The following is a 20,817-nucleotide window of genomic DNA, read 5'->3' on the forward strand; positions in this document are numbered from 1 at the left end:
ACCCACATCCAATGGATCTAAGTATAACAGGAAGCCAGTCTGAATGTTCAAACCCTTAACTGGAAAGAAAAAATCTGGCTATAACTGAACCTGCACCTTGCATTTCCTTTGCAACCAGCTACTCAAAAAACTTATCTCAGACTGGAATACCTTTTTGCCTTCAGTCTCTGTTTCCATCGTGGAGCCCCTGTTTGGATGTTGCCTGGTGTATTCCTGCTCAGTAGGGCCAAGTCTAGAACTGTCTTCTCTCACATTGTAGAAGCATTGAAAAGCACTGACTCCTAACATATAGCTTATCCTCAGTATGAGTCATTTTATCTTCAGTATCTTGAGTTCATAAGGATCTCACCCTTCATCTAGGAGGATTTAACAAGCTACAGAACTGGGATATTTTTATTATACTTAGACTGGGATGATAAGAAAAGATGTTTCTGTACTGTAGAAGTATCGGTCTAAGGGGAGAACCAGGTAACACAGGAGTTTTGAAGAAGTTGGAGCAAGCTGAAGAAGGTAAAGCAAATCTGATCTGATTGTCCAAAGATGAAATAGCTCTACATTTAGTATCTCCTGAAACCTAGTATTAATCCAGAGAAGACTGGAGAGATGGCACTCCATGTTTCAAAATGGCTAATACTGAATCTATTAGAGTCTGGAAGGCAGGAATTCTTTCACAAAAGGGAAGGTAAACCACTGAAGAAGGTTGGCTGTATGTTTGAGTTGGTGTTAGAAACCAGTTACTGTACCATCTGGGAAAAAAGGCAGTGGAAACCCTATTTTTTTAAAAAGAAAGTTTAATGTAATCTAGGTTATGTCTTTTACTTTATTGATAGTGATAAAAAAATGGTTAAATCTGTTACTTTTTGATTCTTGCAGTGCACACAGAAGTGTGTTGCATTGACACATCAATCAAGAATTAAACACACCCCAATTAGTTGACAGTGCCTGTCACTGAAAGAGCACTAACCGGATGCACAGTGAACGAAGTGTATTGTCTAAATACTGTGTATTAAAACGGTATTTATTTATATTAATGTTAACCTGCCCTTGACAAACTTTCATTGTCCTATTGCTCTGTTGCAGTTAGTAAATAATTTACTCATGATTATCTGTCTCTAAATAGCTGAATCTTTCCGCAAACAAAAGAGAAAGTGTTTTATGACCTTTTTTAGATAAGGGAGGTGAGTTTCCTTCAAGCAAAGCAACTTAGTAGTGAGCCTGTTTTGTCTATGGGAGTGAGTATAAGCATCCCTGAAATTCTAATTTAATTTTTCTATTTTAAACTAGAATCAATATCACACTGCTAGAGCTCCTCCAGGACTACACTCAGACCACTGAAGTACTGATGATTCTATATTATAGAATCTTAAGATGGCTGTAGGGTTCTCTAGCACTTAAAATGTTGTCTTTAATTGTGGGTGATAAACACCTTACACGTCTTTGCATTTCACCTGTTTTGATCCTAAGAGACATAGATGCTTATAGAGCTTCATCAGTTTATAGACCTTAAAAAGTTCTAGGTTATCCACTTCTTGATACAAAAAGAAAACACTTGAAATATGACATTGTGGAAATTCAGAGGAAAAAAAAAGTCTTGATTACAAGCTTAGTAAATGTTGATAATACTAAGTAATACTTTATAATACACATTTAGCAATAGCCATAACTTACGAAAAACAGATCATGTTCAACTACCATAACACTTGCAAAAAAAAACCCTGTGTAAAAATTAAAAGTATTCTAACTGCCGCAGTTGTCAATGGACTGTATATACTTGTTTCCCACACACTGGGGCTAGATGAGCAATTATGTATTATCACATGTATAGCAGTGAACTTCCTTCTAGTAAAGGAGATGCTAAGAACACCTGTTGTGTGAGATAAGGTAATATATAATTCAGAAGAATTTGTTGTCAGAGACTTTGAATGACTTGACTGAGAGGGTGCTAGGTGGAAGGTTTGTGATTAATATGTCTCACATTTAAATACAATTTAGTATTCTGTTGCCTAAAACTGCATGTTAATTAACAATTAAAAAAATATCTGCAGAATGTCCACCTGTGAGCATTTATGAAAAGAGATGCTTTATTATGCTTTTCCCCAAAGATTACAAATTAGCCTGTATCTAACTATTATTAGATATGCACATGTAAATTATTATTAGATATCCACATGTATCTTTCGTTGATGCAGCTACAGAGTTGTATTTGAAGACAAAACTGCACCCACTGCATAAGACACCAACAATCCACGCTTCTTCCCAAATAACTTATCTAAGTTCTGACCATAGGTTGAATGACAATTAGCTTATGTCAGGAAACAGAAACTAACATCTGCCCGCAGATCAGATTAAATTAAAGCCATGAATATGAGTAGATGCAGCATATGAGACTATTCAGTTAATAAAGCTTCATTCCACCGTTATTGTATCGCTCAGAGTCTGCAGCTGAAGGTCATAACTGGAGTTTCATTTTGTTGGTTGCTGTTAAATATCCCAACATTCCACTGAATTTAGCATAGGAAAAAAAATTATAACCTCTTGGAAAATACTGCCTTTTAAGGCAGACATTCATTGTGGCCTTGACTTCAATTAGTTTGAATTCAGCCTGAGGGTATTTTGTTTTATAGCCTGCTGCAGGCTTAGTACCGCATATAAGACTGCTGATTAGCAGAGCTCTGACATTTGACACGTATCTGTGACTACTGGTACATATTTGAGCCTTAGCAGCACCATTGACTTGTGAGAGGACGTATCTGGATCTATCATGGAGAAAACAGAATATTGTATCTTTAGAATAGTATTCCAGAGGTTCATCTTTTATCAGGAATACAAGAAATAATGTCAGTTAATCACTGATCCTTCGAAATTGTGACTAAGTTGGGTATTATTATGTCATTATTTTGTTAATTGAAGAACATATAGTTCCAAATAGGAAAGGGAATCCTAAAGCTATATTCAGTCTGGAATTAAAGGTCACCTTTATATTGCACACTAGCAAATACAACCGCAGTAAGATATAAGCTCTGATGAAGTCAGCAAGCAATTAAGGACATGACTCCCACACAACCTCTTCAGCTTACTAGTCACTTAATCATACAAGGTGCTGAGCCTTGTCACTCTGGACCCAAAACACATGCTTAATTTTAAACATGTGACTTGGTTACAGGATTCTGTGAGATTACTTGTGCCTAACATTAGACACCTGTTTAAATGCTTTGCTGGATCAAAGCAGGAATGCTCAGCATTTTGCAGGATTGTGCATTAACTGGATTTTATCTCTTCCTCCTATTGGAAAAACCCTCTGGTGGACAGACGTTTACGTAGTGGGATGAGAAAGAGCATCTTCTGGTTATGTTGAGATTCAGCTTTTCAAACGTTACTGTATGGGCTGATGTTTGATAATGAAAGTGGTCCCGATTTATTTCTGTTCTAATTTATTCTGTTGCAAACTTCCAGTTCTCAGCTATTCAGTTCCAGACAAGTGTGAGGGACAAGAAAGCAAAGCAGATCATTGCAAATACTGCTCTTCCTGCAATTATGTATAGGTTATTGTCAAAAATAAACACCAAGTTCCTAAATGTGAATATATCCTGGGGAGATCAAAGTGTAAGTATCACAATAAGCTGCAAATAAATGGAGTGGCTGCTTGTAAACATACGGTCTCCCCGTTATGGTTTTAGTATGCCCGATGCCTGACTTTTCAGCGTTAAGCAGACTTACACCTGGTGGACATTAAATTAGCTAGTGTTCAGAGCTGTTTTTCTTAGTGGCTGGTTTCAGTACACATTTTAATTTGTTTTTCCCAATTAGCTGACTTTTATGAAAATGTCCATTGGACTAATTGGAGTAGAGCAGCAGTACAGTCCTGCTACTATTACTTTGCTCCCCAAGTAATTTTTTTAAATTGTACACCATAGACTTTGGAGCCCTACAGTACATAAAAGCTGGTAGCTGGTTTCAGAAATGACTGGCAGTGCTTCCATCGTAGGGGCTCTGATCTGACAGCAGTGTCTCTCTGCAAGTGCTAAAGTTGGCTGGTTGGACTTAGAAGAGAATTGCCCAATGCAAAAATTAATTTTTAGATGTATCATATTTTACAATGAAACTTCTTTTCCCTCCCTTCCCTTTTAGTAATGTCTTAGAAGAGTCTAGAGTCAAAGCCAAATGCTTCCTAGAAACAATTAAATAAAGCTACCTAGCCTACACACTTCCAGTATGCAAGCTATCAAGTAAAATGAATGGAAAAATATTCAAAGATGAGACAATAACCATTTAGTTCTCCAAATCAATAGTGTTTAAAAAAATTAGTATTGGTCTTTGTGATCATTATGGCAATACCTGAGTAGTTCTGGAATGCCACAGTGGGAACACCGCTGTTGGAAACTGCACAAAGGTACGGGAGACACACTCACACTGCCCTGTGTTTTCATGATGGTGGTGCATAGAGGAGTTTTATTTGCTGTACTACTATAATATTTGCTGTATTACTCCATTAGAAGTTTCTGGGCCTACCTGGAAGGACCAAAGGATGCCAACATTTATACAAAGAACTGGAGAGCTGCTTCCACAAAACAAAGTTGCAAAGTGACACAGAAGGAAGTCCTGGCATTGCACTGGTATTGATACCAGACAGTTTAGCAATGGTTTAGCAAGAGTAGGCCTCAGAGTAGGCTCTAAAAGGCCTGCTCTGTGTTACCTTTACACAGAATCAACTTTCCTGTCAGTAATTTTCCTTTCAGCTAGAATAACAGAGAATAACAGTATGTTCTGAAGCAAACTGCGTGTTTTGTGGATAGAGTCTGCTTATGGGACTGATAACAGTGTTATAGTCGTCAATGATTCTTGCTTGCGCTTAGTCTTAGAAAATCCAAGGTCTCTGTTAAATTCCTTGCTAATTATAAAGAAGGGCCAAAGACAAACAGGACTGTGAAAAACAACTTCGTGATGTCTAAATTAACTTGATTCACAAACTCTGGCACCAGAGGAGAGATAAATCCGGTGAGAACCGGAACAATATCTTCTCCTTGAGGCCACCTGCACTTGTAAACAAGAAGGCCTCGACCACGCTTGCGCAGAAGCACAATTAGGGGGGATTGCGACCACCAGAGACCACCCAAGACCCCTTCCCCAATTTAGTACGCATGCGCAAAGACAATTACATAATGTATTAGCATATGCATAAGTTTCTTGGAATAGGTGGGCTTTTCTTGGAATTATATGAATATTCACTTTTCTGTAATGTATATAATGAGCAAGCTTTTGTTCCTAGGTGTGCATGCTAGGAGGAGAGATCCCTCATGCACCCAGTGCTGCAATAAACCAATGTCAGCTTTCTAAACTATCATTTGGTTTAGAGAATTTTCTTGGTTACTATTTTCCAGTAACAGTATGTTTGCAGGGTGATGTTGCTGTCCTGATTTGATACAACCCAACAAAATCAACACAAAGCAAAGGTAGAGAATTTTTACTCTGCTTCTGGGGTGGCTCTTTGTGCACCACTTCACGTAACTTATTTCTCTGGTGGTCTCCCATTATCATTCAGTACAGGTTGAAGGGTTTGCTGCTTCTCTCTACAGTTTGGATGGATGTCAAGGCCCACTCAGAAAAAGGGAACTAATGGTTTAAGAGAGACATTTTAAAGGTCTTTTTCTTTATTTGATTTATTTTGGGTATTGTTTTGATGCATTGTTTAACTGCTATTTCTGTATCTCCTTTGTTAGCCTACCTGTGTTTTAACAGTGGTTGCTATTATTCTGTCTTCAGAATATCCCCTGATATCTTCCTACTTTTTTCTCTCCTGTGGCGAAGTCCCTGACTGGAAGGAAAAATCATTAGTACAAACAGTAATAAACTGGCTCTGATTCACAGGAGTCAAGAGTGCTTTTAAGTGTGTGGATTGATATTTATTAAATGCACTTACAGACCTCAGAGGATATAATATGGCTTAATTAATCTCTCTCCTGAAGTCATCATTTCTGCTGTCACCTTTTTTCAGATGCTAGCCATGTCTTCTTAACATTCCGTTAATGCATAACCGTACTCATTTTCCAAAAAGAAGTGGTCCTACTGGCAAGAAATATCACGTCTAACAAAATACTCTGTAATTCAGGACATTTGGTAAGAGGAAAATGAGGACAAGGAAGTACGCTGAGGTCTAACTATTAAACAAAATACAAGGATATCCAAGAATTGCCTTATCAAAAAAAGAAGTCCAAGGAAAATACTCTATGTTTGCAATACTAATTTGTATTAAATTTTTATTCATACCGTATGGATTAACATGAACAAGGGATTTTCTTTAATATTTTACTTGGCTGGATAGAGTGTAAAGGTTCCAGTACTCTGGAGATGATCACTCTGAATGACTGAGTGACCCATTAAAGCATTCTGCTGAGATATGGTTTTGTCCTGCCAGCTGGAGGATTTTTGCCAGGGTTAAGTGCCAAAATAGATCTCAATACAAAAGTTTTAACTAATTCAAGGAAATCGTTATGTAACCTTGCTGCCAAGAATAGTGTTCACATATACTGTTACAGAGAGATGTGATGAAGCCGAATGTATTCGTATTTGCAAACTGCTTTGATAAGAAGGTGTTATAGAGTGCAATATATTATCAATCTAAATATGTACTTCAGTCTTTGAACAGGGATTGGGTAGATGCAAAATAAGCTAAACAGGCTTTTCGATTAATATGCACTGAAATAGTTTGAATTTTATTAAGACAACAAATGCTAAAGATAATCATTTGTCATATGCAAATATATAGTTATATGCAGCCATGCTAGTTTTATATGCATATTAGTAGCAGCTCCTGCAAAGATTTCCTCTTTATAGTCTTTAAGACAAACACAGCAGATCCATGCTTAAGTGTATTTTACATCAGCACGGTATCTTCCTCAGCATCTCAGAGAGCAAATGTTTTGCATTAAAACAAAAATGTCAGAATTATTTCATGGTAAGTTTTTGTTTCCTGTACCCGTCTAGTCACTAAAAATGTATTACTTTTCACCCTTCTGCCAGGACGAAGCAGCAATGGTAAGGAATAGCATTAAAGCAAGGTTCACAGCTATAATGCAAGACATCTGTGATTATATGTAAAGTCTGGGTGATATTGTGTCTCCATCGTTTGAAGTCGAGACCAAATGCCCCACTGACCTCGGGAATACAGATCTACCCCTTTGACTAGTAAACAATTTTTATTATTATTTTATTGTACTTCTGTGTGTAAGTTATTGCTTTGCCATAGCTCCTGAAGTTACACAAAAGCCAACAGCACGTTCTACGGTGACAACAAAAATGTAAAGAAAGAGGCTGTTGGTCACAAATTGTAATTATTTATGCTGGCTAAACTATCACATAAGGTAACAACAGTGCATCCTATAAGGGATTGTTCACATAGCAAGCTGCAGCCTGGTGTTGCAGGGAATAAGTACATACCTAATTGTTGGAACTTTTGACTTTTTTACCCTGGAAAAGTATTTACCTTTAGAGAACCTTAAGCTGCTTGTTCAACATTTACTCTGTACCTTTAATCACATGGCAAGGTTTTATATATAACCGCTAAACAAACAAGTTGTGCCAAACAAGTTTATGGTATATTGGTATATAAAGGCTTTTAGCCTTTTTTAAATATAACTTCCCTCAAGATAATAACATGCTATTGTTTTCTATAATTTCCCGAGACTCGGACCAAATGCCCTTTGGCAAAACTGGGGAGTGCATATTTATTCTCTCACATTTCATTTCTTAAGAAAAAAAACATTCTTTGTATAATGTAGTCATCATTTAGAGAACATATAAATCTTACACTGTTTCTCCATTCATATGTTTTTTTGAACTGTCATGCCAAATGAATCCCTGGTGCAATGTTGTGTCACCAGTGAAGCTGTGCCACTTACTTGCTTGGACTTTTAGTTTTAATTGAAAGATTTGTCATTCCAAAGAGTTTCTCTGCCTTCAGTACTTAGTACACGGACCCTTGGGAATCCTCACTGTTTTGCTGTTATTGTCTCCTTTCTTTCTGTAGTGTATGTTTTCCTTCTTTTTTAATCATAGTTTTCTTTACTGGAATGTGCAGAAGGTTTTCGCATATAAGCAAAATAAAAAAAACCCACTGTGATTTATACTTGACTCATACAGGTACAGTTATGCAACTTTCTTTAGATTTGTTGTGTTTATTGCACTTAAATAATTTGTTATTGATAATCAGTAATTTTTCAGGTAAATTATATCTGATTAAATGCAATAGCTCATTCTTCCTTACTTGTATATTTAATTGCTAAAACCAAGATTGTCCTGTGTGTTGAGATCATTGCTGAATGGAGGTTGTTTTTTTAATTGCAAAGATCCAGGTTTGATGAATATTTTAAATACTTTGCCTGTGACACTGTACACAGAATATCCACAAGAGGGAACTGTTTTGCATAAAGGAGTCATTTCCTTGCTGCTAAAATACTGCTTTCTGGAACCAAATGGATTTACGTCAAGCTGGCATGATTGTGTCCCAGCCTATGCTATATGGTAGCAACACGAAAAATACAGGTAAACAGTGTTCGTTATGTTCTGTAAATATTATTCAGTTAAATAAGTAAATGTTGAGCTCTTGTGTTGAAATATTAAATAGAAAGCTATTCTAATCCGCATAAGCTTTGTGTTTGCTCAGAATATATCTCTCCAGGAAAGAGAGATGGAAAACCTTGTTTGGTCTGAATGCAACGTGAAATGCAGTTGTTGCCACAGCAAATGAAGCATGCAGCTCCGGTGTGCTTTTTCAAGCTCTATAAAATCTGTATTAGAAAGCAGGCCTTTCCTTCTCCATAAAGGAGCAAGCTCAAATGGTATTTAACTTGAGTAATACTCATTCAAGTATCATTTGTATCTCTGTCTACAAATTGGTGAACAAAATAAAAAGTTACCAACTTTATATATGCCTTATATGCCTTGTCTTTAGCAGGTAATTCCTCTTAGGCAAACTTTTCACTGGTAGTGTAAGTCTCACCACCTGATATCAATGAGTGTACCTTTATATGTGAGTTTCATAATAAATATTTGTAGAACTGAGAACTATTTGTATAAATAGGAGGAGTTCTGTTTATACAGATCACAGGAAAGGTTTTCCACTGGGTATATAGTGTGAAATTTATAATTGAGAACTCCTAATGTATGTGTTGGTTGGTTTATGAGTAGTTTTTGAGTAGCAGAACTTAAAATCAGCTTTTTACAAGTGATCACAATCAATCTCCTACCCTGTCCCAAATCTGTGTGTAAATGTTGTGTAAATATGTTCAAAGCAAATTATTTTAAGTACAGTCTATATACTTCAGTGCACTTGGCTTGCTTTAGTCTGAATTTTTCTTTATGACTGTCCTTTGTATTTGTGGGTACAGTATTATGGGGATGCTATTGTAGAAGTGCCTAATGGTCCTGTTTGCATGTGGAGTGCTCATGAAACCAACATCTGCAGCACTCAGCTGTAATAGTACCCAAGGTCAAATAAATACTTCTAAACTCATACCTTCTGAATGTATAAATTGAGAAAACTAAGACTTTCAGACTGCAGCGCCTCTGTCAAATCTGGGCCCTCTCAAACAACAGCTAAAGATATATGCCATATTCATGGCTTCAGAGACCCAGCCTTTGTTATCTACCAGACCACAATATAGAAGAAACTCCACCGTGCAAAAGCCTTCCCTGGGATATGCTGTTCATTGCTGTTCATTGCTCAGAACTTTCAAGGTGCAAAGGGCTTGTGGTTTCCATTAGCTGTAAGAGCATCTGTAAGTACATGGCACTTCTGAAGATCAGACATTGAGTGGCTGCGTTACGATGCTCCTGCCCTTGTGTTTGCTGATGGATAAAAGGGTGCGTAGGTATGTGTGCAGCTGTGAAAAGGTTACTCCTTGAACACCACCCCAGAAAGGCGGAGCAAATGACTGTCAGGACCAGGTTCTGAGCCCAGGTCCCAAGGTGTGCGATCCTGTCACGACAACACTTTGTGGCCCAGGTGGCTTTCTAGCTGTGGGGAGGGTTGGTAATGAAAGACATGGGAGGGGGTAGCAGCTGTGGCAGCTCAGTCTGGGGTTGCATGTGGCAGCTGTGGCACGCAGCTTCTTTTCAACCTGACTTTTTTTCTGCATCTAGAAATCCTCCACTTTATTCCCTTTTACAACAGCCTCCTGGGAATGGGCAGCTCCAGGTGCACTATGTAACTATCAGTTTTCCTCTAGGATACAGTAATGTGGTATTTTCTCACTTGTATATACCTCCATATTATTGTCTAATGCTTTCTCTATTCAGAGGCCTCTATTAATCCCTTCTTGAAAAAGGAAGCCCTCTCTTGAAGGAACAGACTGGAGGAACAGACTGGAGTGAGACATCATGACAAACTCATAAAGTTAGACAAATGGTGGTGTTATTGCACAAAAAAGTGGAGGTGAGAGGGTTAGAGAGCCCCATAAAAAGCTTTGAGAACTCACAATATCTCATTACTGTCACTTAAGTAGAAAACAAAAATAAACAAACCCATGGCAGATGCAGAAACAGGAACTAGTATGAGTAAAGGTTAAGAGATTACTATTTCATAATGGTGGCTCTGTGCGTGTGTAGTGACTAGATCAGATGGGGAATGTCACGCACACATAGGCTGTTGTATTTTACGCTTGGAAAGATGTCGAGAGGATCTGCACACTACTTTGTGCAGGCAACTGGGTGAGTAGACTGTGTGCCAAATGGAGACTTTCATATATATAAAAATATAAATAAATATATAAATACGTAAATTCCTTTGCTTTTCAATGGGGATCTGAAAAAAAAAAAAAGAGACAGCTATCCAGACTTTCTTGCTGGATTTCTCCCCCCTCCACTTCTAGGGTGTTAAATTAAATTGCTATTTATATTTTAAGGCGTAATTTCAGGAATGTTCTTGGGATGTGCAGCAATTTACGGAGCGTTTGCTGTATCTCCCCGTGCCCGTTAAAGGCAAACCAAGCACGCTTTGGTTTGGGCGACAGGCCCACGCCGCGCTTCCCCACCGCTTGTCGCACGGTCCCTCACCGCGCTTCCAACCCGGCACCCTCCCGCTCGCACCCCGGGCACCTGCTGCTGCAACTCAACCGCCTCCCGCACGCCCCGAGCGCGCCCCCCTTCCCTCTGCCCTCCACCTGCAAGCCCCAGCCCGGCCCCCCAAAGGCGCCTCGGCAGCAGGGCTGCGGGGGGGCCACGCTCGCCATGCCGCGCTCCGCGGCGGGGGAGGGATGGGGAAGATGGGCACCGGGGAGTGCGGGGGGAGCCGGCGGGGCTGCCGCGGCCGTGACAGCGCCGTGCGTTAGCCGCTGCGTCACGACATCTACCACACCGGCCGCGCGCGGGGGGGCCGCTGCCGCCTGCCCCCGCCCCATCGCGGCTGCGGAGAGCGGTGCGCTGCGCGGCGGCGATGGACCCCTCCGGCCCGTCACGACTTGTTGGACCGGCAGCTCCCCGGCGCGGCCGGGCACCGCCTCGCCGCCACCTGTGAAGCGCCTCGGCGCTCCCCCCCCCGCGCCTCGCCGTCCTCCGGAGCGGTTGCTCGGTGCCTCGGCGGCCCCGCAAGCGGGACCGAGCGGCCGCGGGGCGGGGAACGCGGCGGCTCCGCACGGCGCTGCCCATGGGGCGCCGGGAGCCCGCCTGAGCCGGCGCCCCCACCCCCGGCGGCGGCAGCGCGGCGTCCCGGGCCGGCGCGGCACCCCCTCCTCGCGGGGCCCTGCGTGCGCCCCGGGGAGGGCCGCGGCTGCGAGCGCGGGGCCGTCGCGTCCCCCGGCGGCAGATAGGGAGGGGCGGGGAGCCGGCGGCAGCGGCGCCTCTGCGCGTGTGGGAGCAACAGCGTGAGCGACAGCGCGGGCCCTGGAGGGAGCTCCTGAAGGATGGGCGAGGAGGCGGCGGCAGCGGCAGCGCAGGCAGAGATGGGCCAGCGGAGGATGAATTAGGAGCCACAGGAGGCTGCTGCCGGCACCGAGGGGGGAAGAGGAGAGGAAGGGGCTGGACTTGGAAGAGGAGGAGGAGGAGGGTGCGCGGGGGGGACTGAGTATCGCTAATAACAAGTTAAAGACTGATAACAATAATAACAGACCACCTCCGGGAAGATCCGCGGCTGAGGCTGAGAGATCCCCGCTGAGGGCAGCGGGGTGGCAGCGCTGGGTATCTTGGAGAGACGCTCCGAGGCATCAGTTTGTGGTGGTGGTGGATGATTTTTTTTGGGGGGGGGTGGGCGGGGTGGGGGCTGCGTATGCGGGGGAAGGAAGGGGTGGGAATCTGAGGAGGCGACTACCTTTTTATTATTTTTTTAAATTTTTTTTATATTATTTTCGCCGTTCAAGGAGGACGCTCGGAATTCACCGGCTTGTCGGCTCCCGAGAGGGACCCGGGGATTGGGCGGTCGCTTTTCTTCATCTTTTTTTGTTTGTTTGGTTGGTTTATTTGTTTTGATTTGGGGTTTGTTATTTGTGTTATTTTTCTTTTTCCGCTGAGCAGCAGCGGCGGCAGCAGCAGCAATATGGCTGGTGATGGGTTTTTTGGGGGGCGCTGGCGGCGGGAGGAGCTCTCGAAAGCCCCTGCACGCCCGGCTCGCTGTTAGCTATGGCAAATGGCAGCGGCGGCAGCGGCGGCGGCTCCTACCCGGGCGGCGGCGGCGGCATTAGAATGAGTAACAATATCAACGCCAACAATCTCAACACAGACTCGTCCTCCTCCCCCGTCAATGTGCCCAAGATGGATGCGCTCATCATCCCGGTGACCATGGAGGTGCCCTGCGATAGCCGCGGACAGCGCATGTGGTGGGCTTTCCTCGCCTCATCCATGGTCACTTTCTTTGGGGGACTGTTTATCATCCTTCTGTGGAGGACCCTCAAGTACCTGTGGACTGTCTGCTGCCACTGCGGGGTCAAAAACAAGGTAACTTCCCCTCCCCTTCCCCTCCTGGTGCCGGTGATGGTTTGGTGCGGTGGTGGTGGTGATGAGGAGGAGTAGTAGGAGTGGACGCCTGGGCGAGGTGGCATTGGAGGAGATGCCTAGGGCTGTTGTTGGATGATGTTGTCTGCTGTTCTGGTGGGGTTGCCACTGGCTATCGGGAGCCGCAACGCAGGGAGCATGGCTGGAGGGGCAAGGTGTTGGGTGCAGACCTGAGACGTGCCCCCCTGTCCCCCTCTCTCCCTCCCAACCCCATGCTTTCATGTGGTGGCACAGAAGTTACACCTGGTGTCGGCTCGCTCTCTTGGCGAGGCACAAGCTGGCATGGTGGGACGGTGTGGTTCTGAAGTTGATACTCACCCCCAGGACCGCATATGATAGTGGGGTGGGAGTATTTACTGATCTAGACTCGCAGTTCTCTTGTGGAATCGGAAACTTTGGCAAAATTAAAAAGGTAAACTTCTCACTCAAGTACATTTTTTTAAAGCTAGTTTCACTCCCTGAAAAATCTTTGACACTTCTGTTTGATAAATGAAATGTAGATATCAAAAAGTATTTAGTGCATTCGTAAGTAACACACTCGATCAATATTATTTTAACCTAAGTGTGAAATCTTTGAGGCAACCTCTCTGCCCCTTTGTTTTTTACGTATTGCCAGCTGGAGGAAAGCATAGTACATGAAGTAAGGTCGGCCCTGGTTTGAAGGGTCTCTTTCAAACTAAAGCTAAGAACTTACTTGAGTCCAGACTTTTGCTTTTGTTTAAGACAAATGGGGTAGAAAGTGTTAAGACTTTGTATTTGTGAAAGTGGATTTTGACAGACCCCAAAATAGACCAGCAGCTGGAGTTTCTCCCCTTCCCTTTTCACATTTTTTGGATTACAAATGGAATAATATCTGCTTCAGTTATTCCTGGCACACAGACACCCACAAAAACACACACACCTTTTAATATATGGTTGCTAGGTTGCTGGCTTGCTTTGACGTAGAGTGAGCTGTCTTCCCCCTTCTCCTGTCCCCTCCCCTCTAAACACACTTGATACAGCACATAACCCAGCTATACGAAGGATCTAACACTTAGGGGAAACCAGAAACAAAGAGCGTGAGAAGTTATGGTACTTGTTTGTTTGTGTACTTGGGTTTAGCGAGGTAGGTGTCCAGTTCAGATGATTGCTTAAACAGACCTCCATATTCCAGTTGGAAGTAGAACAGTTACAGTGAACTTGGCCTATCTATGGAAGAAGTGATTACTAGAGATAAGGAACAAATAAAAGCTTTTAACTCAACCTTAAGCTTCAGGAAACCTACCAGGCAGTATCACTTCTCTATAGGCATTTTTTTATTTCATTCAAAACCAAACCTGAAGTTTCTTAGAGAGGTGTTAGCCAGGTATGATGACAAAGCTCAAATGAATTTGTGATAATAAGCATGTCTTGTAAAACACCATTTCCTACAACAGTAAAAGGCGATTTTCAAGAATGGGTGGGTAGTTAAGACTTGCCTTCAGTTTCTTCTGTGTGTATTTAGCATTTTCCTCTCCACATGATGAGGCAAATCTGCAAGGGCTATCAGGGATCTTGACAAAAAAAGAAAATCTTACAGGTTATCACCTCGTGCTTCTTTCCTTGAGAGAATGAAAAATTAGATACTTGTACACAGACTTCTTATGCATAGTGTCTTGATGGGTATTGTTGATCTGATGATAGTCCATTGTTGGGACACAGTCAGTTAAAGCAGATCATTCATTTCTTAACCAGTACAGAAAGGCATATCCAAAGTGTCTTTAAAACCTCTTATGCTAAATGTATCAGTTTGCTAAATAACAGGTATCATCGAGGGGTTCCAACACTTCCAGTGTGAATGATTTGGCATACTGTGGCTATGTCAGGTTCTAAGATTTGAGTTTATTTCATGTTTGAGGCCTGAAGTAGCTATGCCCATGAATATCATTCCCTGGGGCAGGAGGATGAAGGACTCTGCAGGTAGGGGGAGATAGATGTCTCTTCTTAGATTGTATTTGTTCCACTTGTAAGCGTTTTCAAGCCTCTGGTGAAGAAGAACTTTCAAGGGCTGATCCTGCGTTCCTTACATGCTAAAATGGGGAATTAGAGGGAATTCTGTGAGTGTAAAGAGTAACTAGGTACTGCAAAACGCTTTTCTAGTATTTAGGATATAAAGGCTAACTGAAGTAACAGCTGGAAATGTCTTAAACTTTGCTGTTATGAAACACATGCTTTGCGCTGCATGGGAACTTGGGAAAGGCTGCCGAGGCTGCAGGTGAAAAAGTGTGAATGCACATATATGCTATGATGTCGACTATAATGGAACTGCTAGCAAAAGCAATTTGACAAGAAGTAGCTCCTCCTACTGCGGGACTGAAGTCTTCTGTGTGTTAGGACCTTTCCTTCCCTGTGCTGCCTCTTCTGCTGCTCCGCAGGTTGTAGCAGAGTTGGCTTATCCAATATCAACTCACCATCTACATAAAGAGCAGTCCCAGCAAGTGAGCCAAAAGAAATCTTTCCCATGTCTACTTTCTGTGGCATTGTATTGAATAGCTCACATATATATGTAATTTACTGTGCTAACACCCATGTCCATATATGTTATTGCAAGAAACTGCAAAAAGTTTTCCTTTTTTTCCTGCTATATTCTAAGCACAACATTGTATTCCTCAGGTTTGTCAGTGATTGTCAACTTGATTTTGAGATGTAACACTTTTTAATGGCTGCATAGAAGGATTTAGAATGTGGGTTTATTTTTTTTTCTGCTCCTTAACTCATTGAATTTAAGGTTGGAATTTAAAAACGTGATATAAACAGTTTAGCACTTTGTGATATGAAATTTCACTACAGTTTTTTTTTTTTCTTGGAGATAAGAAAGTCAAGATACTGTGAGTCAAGAATATGAAAACTTCTAGTAACAGAATGCTTTTAAAAATTGCTTTTAAAAATTCCATATCCAATTTATGTCATGGTATATGAATAGAACATTAATATTAATAATGTACTGAAAATGACTGCTGAAGTTTTAGGATTTTTATGCTCCATGCTTGCTTTGTGAAATGACATTTTTAAAAATCTTTCAAAATCAAAAATGTAAATCTTGACCTGTGTTGTGAGTATTTCATGTAATGTGAGAGTCATTACCATTGAAGCCCTTGTATTCCTTTATTTAATATGGTATATAATTTTAGATGTAATTCTTCCAAAATTAGCTACAGTCATATTGCAGAGACTTAACAAATGCTGGTTTTCTCCTCAGTGTTTACATCTACATTTTTAGGAATGCTTAGATATTGCTAAAGAACTTGTCTTCTCTTTGCTTTTTCTTTGTGCCTTGACCAACTCGTTCCTGTTTTTGTATGAAAAGTAGAATGCGAGATTGAAATTTAGTGGGCTGGACTCTGACACCATTAGTTGCTCTTCATTTTGGAAATAACAGAAAAACAAAATAAATATTCGTGGTGAAGTACACCTAGTGGCTAAATGTGTATTAAACAATCTCTAGTTCTTTGGGTTATATGTATCTGCTACTGCATTTTCTGTGCTCCTGCAGGGCATTTTCTACTGACGTTATCTGATACTGTGTTTTGGCTTTGAACAAACTCTTAAACAAGAAGTTGCAGTGGAATAAGAGAGGACAAGTTTGGGGCACAGCCGGCTCCTGAAACTGGCCAGTGCAGAATAACGTGAAATTTGTACCCTTTTGAAGAGGGTGGTACTGGACCCCATACCATTGCTCCTTGGTTCCCCAAAGAGTGGTATGCCTTATGTACCTTATGCCTTCAAGGCTCTAGCAGGTAGAATGTATCTTTATCGCTGTGCTCCCGTTGGAATGATTTCAGTGTTTTGAATAGCTTTCCCCCTGCCCCAACCTAGGACTCACATACATATAAAATGAAAATATGTTATGATTATAGATGGCAGTTGCTGTCCTGAAATCACAAGCCATAATAACCTTCCTTCATATTGGTCTACATATTTTGGAAGTTTGATCAAATATACAGTGCTAGATTTGGTCAGTAGAAACCCATCATCATTCCCATTTGTTTTGAATAGAAAAATTGAAATGTTATGGGAAGTACAATATTTGCAGAAGTCTTCTTTGATAAGTTAAGAATCTTCACCCAGACTTCTAAGGCCTGAGAAAATTTGTAAGTGGAAAAATTATCATATAGCTAGGTTTGTTGCTTTCCTAGCAATACCTGCATAAACCTCTTCTCCAAATAAAATGAAAGAAACAAACTCAAAACAAGGCACTATATATTGAGAAAAGCATGAGAGTATATTAGAAGGCACGAATGGACACGTAATGTAGGACATCCCTTCATTTAAATCTGTATGTGGGAACCTCACCTTGACTCTCTCGAAGATGTACCAAGCAGAAGCATATGAACAACTGGAAGGCCCAGGGGATTAGCAGCGGACTGTAATGCATTTCGCTCGCTAGTCACATGCGCAGCCTGGCTCGAGGCACTGAATTGTTCCTGTCTCATGGCTATCAGGTGCTCTGCGCGTAATTACTCTGTGAGCTTCCCACCGCACAGGTTGCCAGTTGAGAGATGGACATGGTGGAGAGGTCAAGGACTGCAAGAAAAGGTACTCACAGCCCTTTGCAGATGGTGTTTCTACAAGTGAAAAAGGCACCAATATGGAGAGGTGTGTGCTGCTGTCCTCCGTGCTGTGAAAAAGACGACACACTTGGCTCTCTGGAGCTCATAATGGATTTTGGATTTTATAAACTTGTGCTAAAATTGGTTATGCATGCAGAAAAGAAAATGTATGGACAAGGATTTAAGCTGTAAACCGAACAATCTCGACTGAAATGTTATTTGTATCATACTTATTTTCAAGGCTTTGCAACACATACATTTAAGGAGAAAATCTGTGCTCAGAAGGAATTTGTAACTCTCACACGTTTGCAAATCTGTAAATGCTGGTTGGAAACCATTAGATTTCACAATTTTTTCCAGTTTAGCTCAACAGAAGAAATGCCTGTAGTAGGGAACTAAAACCTTTTAATGATCTATGTATGCAGTTTTGATGCCGTGGGATTTCTGAATGCAGAATGAGGGCAGTTTACAGCCCCAGAGATAGAAACACTGAAAATTTAGAGTGTGCTAGTCCTAAGTATAATCTCTGCAGGAACAGGATCTAATGATTATAATGAAAAAACCAATGATGTTCCATGTCTGTCCTGTACTATTGCAAGAAAGTGGATTGTGAATCTTAGTCACTGAGTGTCCTTCCTGGGACAAATCTTAAAAAGAAGCAGTAATTTCTAGTCAGCAGGTAAAATACAAAGCAATGGTTCAGTGTTCCTTGAGACTGGCTGTGCTGTTCTGTGGAATCCAACTTAGATTGACTAAAGTTTACGTAAATTTTGGGGTTGGCTGGTAATAATTCCTCGGCAAGATCAGGCTGTAATTCAGCAGCAGTGAGGCATTCTGTACTGTGAGATTGTAGGACAGCAGTTCCAGAGAACGTGGCGAGATGTAAACATAAAATAACAGTAATGAAATTAGGGGATGGGGTATCCTTTCGGTTCTATTAAACATACCTAGTCACATTGCATAAAATTATATATTTTACATGTATGAAAATTGTTGAATTATCAGAAGTCTGAGAAGGACAGAGTGAATAGAGCTTGTGGAGGTTTTCTAAGGGAAAGATTGATGAAAAATTATGTGTGGGTGTTAATGATTAAAAAATATTTTTCTCCCCCACATACCATTTCAGTGACAAAAGGAAAGGGACTACACTTTAAAAAGCTACCATAAAATGCTCTGTTTCTGTAATGACTTCATATGCTGCTATATGGTTGAAGGCATAGAATCATAGAATATTTCAAGTTGGAAGTGACCCGTAAGGATCGCTGAGTCGAACTCCCTGCTCCTTGCAGCACTACAATGCCTGAATTCTACCCAGCCTGCAAAGTGAGTGCAAAATGCTATTAGATCACAAGACTAGGCTGGCATTTATACCAGCTTTACACGGGGCTAAATACACAAATTCCAGATTAGACCTCATAGTTTGTAAGTACGAGCACTCTTTTTGTGGCACATAGGTCATCTTGGGTGACGAGGGAAGGTGGACATGCAGTAGAAGTTTGTTAGCACTTTTACCGATAATATAGCTGGATGAGTAAGTGGGAAAGCAAGATACTTGTCTTCCATGGCTATCAGAGATGTATTGGTAAAAATAATGATATTGGTAAAAGTAATTGTTATAGGCAACTCCCTGCTAAGGGGAACGGAGGGCCCCATATGTAGGCCAGACCTGAATCACAGGGAAGTCTGCTGCCTCCCTGGGGCTCGGGTAAGGGATGTTGTCAGGAGGCTTCCAGAACTGGTGAGGCCCTCTGACTACTACCCACTATTAGTATTCCAGGTGGGTAGGGATGAGATTGAAGAGAGAAGTCCCAGGGCTATCAAAAGGGACTTCAGGGCCCTGGGGCTTTTGGTAAAGGGGGTAGGTACGCAGGTGATATTCTCTTCAATTCCTTCGGTGTTTGGTGAAAATAGGGAAAAGACTATGAAACTACAACAGATTAATATGTGGCTAAGAGACTGGTGCCGTAGGTGGGATTTTGGGTTTGTTGACCATGGGGCGGCTTTCATGGCACCGGGCCTGCTTATGCCGGATGGGGAACAGCTGAATCAGAAGGGGAAAAGGGTTATGGCCCAGAAGCTGGCAGGGCTGATCAAGAGGTCTTTAAACTAGGTTCGATGGGGGAGGGGGATAAGACCAGGGCAGCCACAAATGAACCTAGGGGTGACAAACCTGCGTCGGGGGCAAGGCCGCTAGCCCAGCTGAAGTGTGTTTACACCAATGCATGCAGTATGGGCAAGAAACAGGAAGAGCTAGAAGCCACTGTACAGCAGGAAGGTTATGATGTGGTTGCCATCACAGAAACGTGGTGGGATGACTCTCATGACTGGAGTGCAGCTATGGATGGCTATAGGCTCTTTAAGAGGGACAGGCGAAGCAGGAGAGGCGGTGGGGTAGCGCTGTATGTTAGGGAGTGCTTGGACTGTGTTGAAATTGAGGAAGATGGTGAGGATGACAAGGTTGAATGTTTATGGGTGAAGATCAGGGGGAAGGTCGGCAGGGCGGACATTACGGTGGGAGTCTGTTATAGACCACCCGACCAGGATGAGCAGGCGGACAAGGCGTTTTACAAGCGGCTGTCAGAAGCCGCCCGGTCACCGGCCCTTGTACTCGTGGGCGGCTTCAACTTGCCATATGTCTGCTGGAAACACAACATGGCAGAGAAGAAGCAATCTAGGAGATTCCTCGAATGTGTGGAGGACAACTTCCTAATGCAAGTGGTAAATGAGCCCACTAGAGGAGGGGCCCTGCTTGACCTGTTGTTTGTGAACAGAGAAGGACTAGTGGGAGATGTGAGGGTTGGTGGCCGTCTTGGGAGTAGCGACCACGAAATGTTAAGAGTTTTCGATAGTGGGGGAAGTAAGGAGGGGCAAGAGTAGAACTTCTGCCTTAGATTTCCGGCGGGCAGACTTTAGCCTGTTTAAGAGGCTGGTGGACCGAGTCCCTTGGGAATCGATCCTGAAGGGCAAAGGAGCCCAGGAAGGCTGGACATGCTTCAAAAGGGAATTGCTAAAAATTCAGGAGCAGGCTGTCCCAGTCTGTAGAAAGACAAGCCGTCGGGGAAAAACACCGGCCTGGTTAAACAGAGAACTTAGGCTAGAACTTAAGGAAAAAAAAGAGAACCTACTTGCTCTGGAAGAAGGGTCGGGTAACTTGGGAGGTCTATAGGGACGTGGCCAGGTCGTGTAGGGAGAAGATTGGAAGGACCAAAGCTCAATTAGAGCTTGATTTGGCTGCTACAGACAAAGATAACAAAAAAAGCTTCTACAAATA

The 20,817-nt window shown here is 42.2% G+C and overlaps 1 protein-coding gene across 11 annotated transcripts in view; it reads left to right on the plus strand.

The window, feature by feature from the left end:
* The first annotated feature begins 11,754 nt into the window (after nt 1-11,754).
* KCNMA1 (potassium calcium-activated channel subfamily M alpha 1) overlaps nt 11,755-20,817 on the plus strand; it is a 554,299-nt gene continuing 545,236 nt past the window's right edge. For 9 of the 11 annotated variants that reach the window (XR_011047946.1, XM_068398022.1, XM_068398024.1 and 6 more), the window contains exon 1: nt 12,289-12,921. Coding sequence is in view for 10 of the 11 variants with exons in the window: in XM_068398022.1 (XP_068254123.1) it covers nt 12,607-12,921 (315 nt within the window). In the remaining variant the exon portion in view is untranslated. The other 2 variants (XM_068398028.1, XM_068398027.1) reach the window with 2 other exon arrangements.

This window comes from Nyctibius grandis, chromosome 4 (assembly GCF_013368605.1).
Source record: "Nyctibius grandis isolate bNycGra1 chromosome 4, bNycGra1.pri, whole genome shotgun sequence".
Taxonomy (NCBI): domain Eukaryota; kingdom Metazoa; phylum Chordata; class Aves; order Nyctibiiformes; family Nyctibiidae; genus Nyctibius; species Nyctibius grandis.